This window comes from Gallinula chloropus (genome assembly GCF_964237585.1).
Source record: "Gallinula chloropus genome assembly, chromosome: 30".
NCBI classification, from domain to species: Eukaryota; Metazoa; Chordata; class Aves; order Gruiformes; family Rallidae; genus Gallinula; species Gallinula chloropus.
The window spans coordinates 2,308,455-2,315,042 of record NC_140115.1 but is presented as its reverse complement, the minus strand read 5'-3'; the positions used below and the strand labels follow the sequence as shown (position 1 = coordinate 2,315,042).

Genomic DNA, 6,588 nt, shown 5'->3' with positions numbered 1-6,588 from the left:
TGTGAGGCTGAGAGAGCTGACAGATGCTGAGAGCTCACTGGAGGAGAAATCTCCACAGCCTCTGCCTGGTATGTCTGTGGGTGCAGGGCAATGCAGGTTCTGTTCCTGGAGGGATCTCCTAAAGCTGGGACATGGGGCAGTGTGTGGGGTCTGTCAGGAGGACAGGTTCTCTATAGGACCTGAAAGTGCTGCCTGGAAGGGATGCCCTTCTGCCCCATCAGAGGGACAGGGCAGGACAGCTGTCTTCTCCTGGGCATGGTTGCAGAGGGCTGCCCAGGGCTGTCCTTGTGAGCAGGGTCCTTGTGACCTGGGGTCTGTGTGCTGGGGCAGGGACTATGCTGCTGCCAGGGTCAGCACTCAGCCTGCCTGCTGGGCTTTCCACAGGGACATAGACAGCACCTCTGGGTTGAAGCAGTGACCCAGGGAAGGGCAACATAAGGTCCTTCTGCCGTAAGAAAGTGCTGCCTGGGTCAGCTTTGCTCCCAGTCAGAGCTGATCCTTGAGAAATGCCAAAGAGAATATTTCTCCAGAGGCAGAGTCTTTGCTTTGACTTTTCCTCTCCTGTGGGCTGTGCTGAGTGTGGGAGATGAGAACTTATTTCTCCCCTTGAGAATATGCAGGGAAAACTTGATTCTCCTGAAGATGTTGGAGCCTGGGCTGAGCCCTGCACACACAGAGGTTCCCTGGGGCAGTGCCCTGATGCCAGGAGGGGTCTGCAGAGCAGAGCTGAGCACAGGGCAGGTTGGATGAGGTCTGTGAGCACAGAGCAGGAGGTGACATGGGCAAGGAGAAGCAGCTGCAGGGACAGCTCCAGGCAGCAGAGACATTGTCAGGGAGGGAGAAGGAGCTGCTTCCAGCAATGCCATGGCTGAAGAGATTTGGTGGCTCCCTGACATCCCCTGCAATGCAGACACTTTCCCTCAGTGACCCCCTGGTTTCTGCCACCCAGCACAGACTCTACACCCAGAGTTCCAGTATTTCAGGCTGAGTCTTCTCCTTGGCAGCCCAATCCCCAGTGAGGAGAAACCCCTGAGTGCCTGTCTGTCTGTCTGTCCCTCCAGCCTTGGCTGGAGTGTTTCTCACTGTTTCATCTCCTATCCTTGCTGCCTTTGTCCAACCTTTTCCTGGGGCTCTAGGCACGTCCATTTGTGGGGCTGGCACTGAGCTGACCCTTAACTTCAGGACCAACATCTGTAGGACTGAGGTTTTCCAAGGTCTCCTGCTGGGCTTCAGGCTGCCTCCCACAATGGCACCGCTCTCCCAGGGACTCTTGTGCCCCAGAGAGGAGCCCCATGCAGGAGACATCTTGGCACAGAGGCCATGGAAATGCCACTCATCACCTGTGTGTGGGCAGCTGCACTGAGCCCTGTGTGTCCCTGGCTGGGAGCGGGGAGCTGAGATCCTCTTTGGGTAGGATGAGACTGCAGGAGGGCTTTGGAGCTCTGCCCTGTGAGACTGGATTCCTCGGCTCTCAGTCAGGAGAAAATCAAAGCTCCAAAGCTCTGCTCTGCCCTTGGGTGAACTTGGAGTGACAGTGCTGAAAAGCTCATTCCTATCAAAAACGGCTTTATTCTGAGATCAGGCCATCCTTCTATTTACTGACTGCTGCCAGGCAGCACTGAATTCTCATGAGCCCACAGCCAACCCTCCTCCCAGCAGTGGCACGCTCAAGCCAGCACAAAGCAGACCTCCCAAAAGGGACCTGACAAAAATCCCCTGAATACAGAGTCAATCTGAGGGTGTTCCCTAAGAGTTGGAAGATGTTTTCATCCGAGAAGTGTTCCCTAAATTCTCACTGTGCCTTTTCCTCCTTGGACAGGTCTCTACACTTGACAGCAGCAGATGTCTAACAGCAGCTCCATCAGCCAGTTCCTCCTCCTGGCCTTTGCAGACACACGGGAGCTGCAGCTCCTGCACTTCTGCCTCTTCCTGGGCATCTACCTGGCTGCTCTCTTGGGTAATGGCCTCATCATCTTCACCATAGCCTGTGACCACCACCTCCACACCCCCATGTACTTCTTCCTCCTCAACCTCTCTATTGTTGACCTTGCCTACATCTCCACCACTGTTCCAAAATCCATGGCCAATTCCTTGTGGGACACCAGGGCCATTTCCTACACAGGATGTGTGGCTCAAATCTTTTTCTTTGTATGTTTGATCTCAACAGAAGTCTGTCTTCTCACTGTCATGGCCTATGACCGCTACGTTGCCATCTGCCACCCCCTGCACTACGGGACCCTCCTGGGCAGCAGAGCTTGTGTCCACATGGCAGCAGCTGCCTGGGCCAGTGGGTTTCTCTATTCTGTGCTGCACACAGCCAATACATTTTCACTTCCCCTCTGCAAGGGCAATGCCCTTGACCAGTTCTTCTGTGAAATCCCACAGATCCTCAAGCTCTCCTGCTCAGATGCCTACCTCAGGGAAACTGGAGTCCTTGTGGTCAGTGCCTCTTTTGCTACTGGGTGTTTTGTGTTCATTGTGGTGTCCTATGTGCAGATCTTCAGGGCTGTGCTGAGGATCCCCTCTCAGCAGGGACGGCACAAAGCCTTTTCCACCTGCATCCCTCACCTGGCCGTGGTCTCCTTGTTCCTCAGCACTGCCTTCTTTGCCTACCTGAAGCCCCCCTCCATCTCCTCCCTATTTCTGGACCTGGTATTGTCATTTCTTTACTCTGTTTTTCCACCAGCAGTGAACCCCCTCATCTACAGCATGAGGAACCAGGAGCTCAAGGATGCTGTGTGGAAACTGAGGACTGGATGTTTCTAAGCAGCTCATCTTTGGCATATCACTGGCCATGGAACTCACATTAGGACAAGTCTGTATTTAGTACGAATTTTGCTGGTTGTTTAGTCTTCTCAGTAGCCTAGGTACATGTAGGCACTTCACTTTTCTCAGCAGATTTCCACCTCTGCTTGCTCTTTGGTCATTTCGATGCTGCTCAGCTCTCCAGTGTCTTCCGAGACTTGGAAAACTTCCCATCTGTCAGATGTCTAATAAATGATTCTCTCAGAATTTTAATGTGTTGTCAAGTGACCTTTCTATCTATCTGAACAGAAGTTGGTTTGGAGAGAATCTCCTCTGAAAGCTGACCCCCTTCATTTGCTGCAGGATGAGCATGAGCCAGCAATGTGCCCTCCTGGCTATGAAGGCCAATGGCATCCTGGGGTGTATTAGAAGGGGTGTGTTCAGTAGGTCAAGAGAAGCCTTTCTCCTCCTTGCCCAGGTGAGAACGCACCTGGAATGTTGTGTCTAGTTCTGGGCTTCTCAGTTCAAGAATGACAGGGAACTCCTTGAAAGAGTCCAGCATTGGTCATGCTGTGGCTCTGTAATTCTGTGGTTCCTACACAGTGGAATGATCCTAAAAGCTCCTGTTTTCATTTTCAGGCTCAACTAGTGTCCACCTTAGAAAGTGCTAAATGTGTAGTAGGGCTGCAAAGCAGATTTGAGTGCTGGAAGATGTTCGTGGCCTGAAACCTATCTAGGTAGCTCACTAGCAGCCCAAGTAGGCTTAAGGCTCAGGGCTTACCTTTCCTAACTGTGCCTGTGGACATTTACAGGCTCTCCCAGCATCCAACATGACACACTAAATGTAAAGCAGTAGCCTCAAACATAACATGCAAGGGCATAAAAATCTTATTGGCCTGAAAACTCTCCTTGTAGCCCACTAGCAGCCCCAGTAACCATGGGGCACAGGGTTTTCATAGACAATGCAATGGTATGAAATTTGCCTGTTGTCTTTTTCCAGCTCTAACTGTGTCCACCGTTGAAAACATAAAAAGTCCAGCTATAATTCCCAAAGACAAAGTTTGAGGTGTGAAAGATGTTTCCGACCTTCAACCTGCCTGGGTATCCCACTAGCAGCCCCCGTAGCCCCGGGACTCAAGGTTTTCTTTAGAAAGGGAACAGTCTGATGTCATTTTGGGGCTCTACCAGCATACACCTTCAAACTGCTAAACGAACAGCAAGAGATCCCTAACAAAAGTGTGAGGGATGAAAGATTCTCCTGGCATGAAACCTGCCTAGGTAGATCACTGACAGCCCCAGTACCTTAGGGCTCAGAGTGTTCAGAGACAAAAGAAGGGTCATAACATTGCTTGATGTTATTTCTGGCTATACCAGCGTCCACCTTTGAACCTGCTAAATGCACAGCAATACATCCCAAACTAAAGGTGTGAGGGATGAAAGATGTTCATGGCCTTACATATCCCCTGGTATCCCACTAGCAGCCCCAGGAACATGGGGGTCAGGGCTTTTGTACCCATGGGAGTGGATGTAACTCTGCCCAACATAATCTTCCAGCTTCAACAGTGTCCACCTTTGAAACTGCTCAATGTCCAGCACCAGCTCCATGGCAAAAGGTGCAAGGGTGGAAAAAGGTTTCTGGCCTGAAACCTCCCCAGCTAGTCCACTAACAGCCCCATTAACCTTGGGGCTCAGGGCATTCCTAGCCACAGGACCAGTCCTAAAAACGTCATTTTCAGGCTCTACCATCATCCACTCTCGAACATGCTGGATGTCCAGCAGCAGAGTCCCAGGTTCTTTAGCACCTATTGCTGGCATTTTGTTAAAAGCACCGTAAGTTAGAGACCCATCTGCAAGCACATGTGAACCATTAGTAAAATGGAGATTCCCTTCAGAGAGATCTTGAGAAATTCTGGGATTTGATGAACAGGAACATCAGGAAGATTTCCAAGCAGAAGAGATCTTCTCCTCCTGCCCGTATTTTCTCTGCGGCTGGAATTAATTCTCATGTTGGTGGCCCCCATAGTTCTGGTGTTTGGATTTGTAAGTCATAAAGTCTGCATAAACATGTTTGTTCCTTGCTGAGCAGTGCTTGCACAGCATTAAGGCCTTTTTTCTGGTTCTGCTCCAGAAATGAGTCAACTGGGAGTGCACAAGTGCCTGGAAGGGCACAGGAGTGACCCCACCATTGTGTTGCACTTGTTGTCTACAAAGGCGGCCTAAATTTGGGAGGAATACATTTGACTTTCTTTCTAGCAGCCAGTGTGGTGTCATGTGTGAGTGTTAGGATGAGAACAGTGCTGATAACAGGGAGGCTTTAGTTGTGTCCAAGCAATCAGTCTTTTCTGCTGTTCATACTTCACTACTAATGAGAAGGTGGGGGGAACCCAGGGAGCTGGGAGGGAACACAGCCAGGACAGGTGACCCAAACTGCCCAAAAAAGCATATTCCATTCAAATTACACCATGATCAGCATAAAGGAGTGTGGTGGGGGCAGGAAAACTCAGCTCCAGGACACACGTGTTTTCGGGACGTCTGTGAGCTGTGCGGCCAGAGCGGTGGGGTTCAGTGAGAAACTGCATTGTGCATCACCAGTTGTGTGTATTTTGCTACAAAGTCCTATTGTTGTTGTTGTTTCTCTCTCTCTGCTGTCCCAGTAAACGGTCCTTATCCCAGCCCATGAGGTTTAGGGGTTTTTAGTTTCCTTTTGCCTCCGCGGCTGCGTGGTGCTCGGCTCTCAGCTGGGGCGAAACCATGAGAAAAGGTTCCAGCACAACACCCACACATCAAGGCAGTTCAGACATGGTGGGTGGAGAACCGACTGCAAGGAGAAGAATTTGGGCATTGCAGAGGCTGCCATAGCAGTCAGAGGTGCTGAACAGGAATCTGGCCATGAGCACTTTGGGCTGCATTGGGAGGAGTGTGGCTGCACAGACAAGGGCCTTTCTGGTCCATCTGGACTCAGCTCTGGAGCAGTCAGTCCCAGTGTGGGGGTCCCCGTTCTGGAGGAATGTGGAGGAACACGTATGTGGTCAGGGAAAGTCTGCCAAGAGACCTGGGCTTTTTTAGCCTGGGGAAGGGGAGGCTGCGGGAAGCCCTCTTTGTGCTACAGGGAAAGAACATAAGAAAGGAAGTCCATGTGAACTGACGGCTCTGAAGGCCAGGGTGGACATGAGGATAAAGAAATGTCATTCTGAGGGTAGTGCTGTGGGGAAAGCAGTCACTGGGAGGAAGTGTGGATGAGCTGGTGGCTTTGTGCTTGTAGGAACAGCTGTTGAGGATGGAGAGACAGCAGTACAGGCAGGGACATTGTTAGGTGAGGCAGTGTGGTGCAGATGGCCAAGGGTGCCAGCAAGGCTGAAAGGGCCAGATAGAAATGACATTTTTGCCCCCTTGGCTGTGGCTGATATCCCTGCCACAGAGGCCTCAGGTAAGACACATTGTCCTCATGGCCATGGAGCATGATTGCCCCCTTGCACCTACCCCAGGGGAGGCCACCACGTGTCATACCCCTGTCCTTCCCTTGGTGTCACACTCCTCACATCCCAAGGAAGAGCCCTGAGACACAGGTGAGGGTCAGGATCTCCCTGCCCAGGGGCTGGGGGTCAGCAATTGGCATTTCTGCTTCATCAGACCAAGCCAGGGTGTCCTCAGCATCAGAGCTGCCTGTGCTTTGCCTGGGTTTGTCCTCATGGCCTCCAGTTGTCTGCTCTAACGAGCCCATGGGGAGGCTTTGTCAGTAATGGCTCCCAGTGGGTTCTGTTAGTACTTCAAGGTACATTGGGCATTACTCCTGACTTGAACTTCTTGAGAGGTTTCTTCAGTCTCCACTTTGTAGCTGAAGTC

At 51.5% G+C, this 6,588-nt stretch overlaps 1 protein-coding gene across 1 annotated transcript; it reads left to right on the top strand.

Moving 5' to 3' along the window:
• Positions 1-1,842: 1,842 nt before the first annotated feature.
• LOC311202484 (olfactory receptor 14C36-like) lies at positions 1,843-2,766 on the top strand (the record flags this gene model as incomplete). Its single annotated transcript, XM_084277069.1, has 1 exon — positions 1,843-2,766. One exon carries the CDS (start codon positions 1,843-1,845, stop codon positions 2,764-2,766), a length of 924 nt encoding a protein of 307 aa, XP_084133195.1.
• Between the last annotated feature and the right edge of the window lie 3,822 nt (positions 2,767-6,588).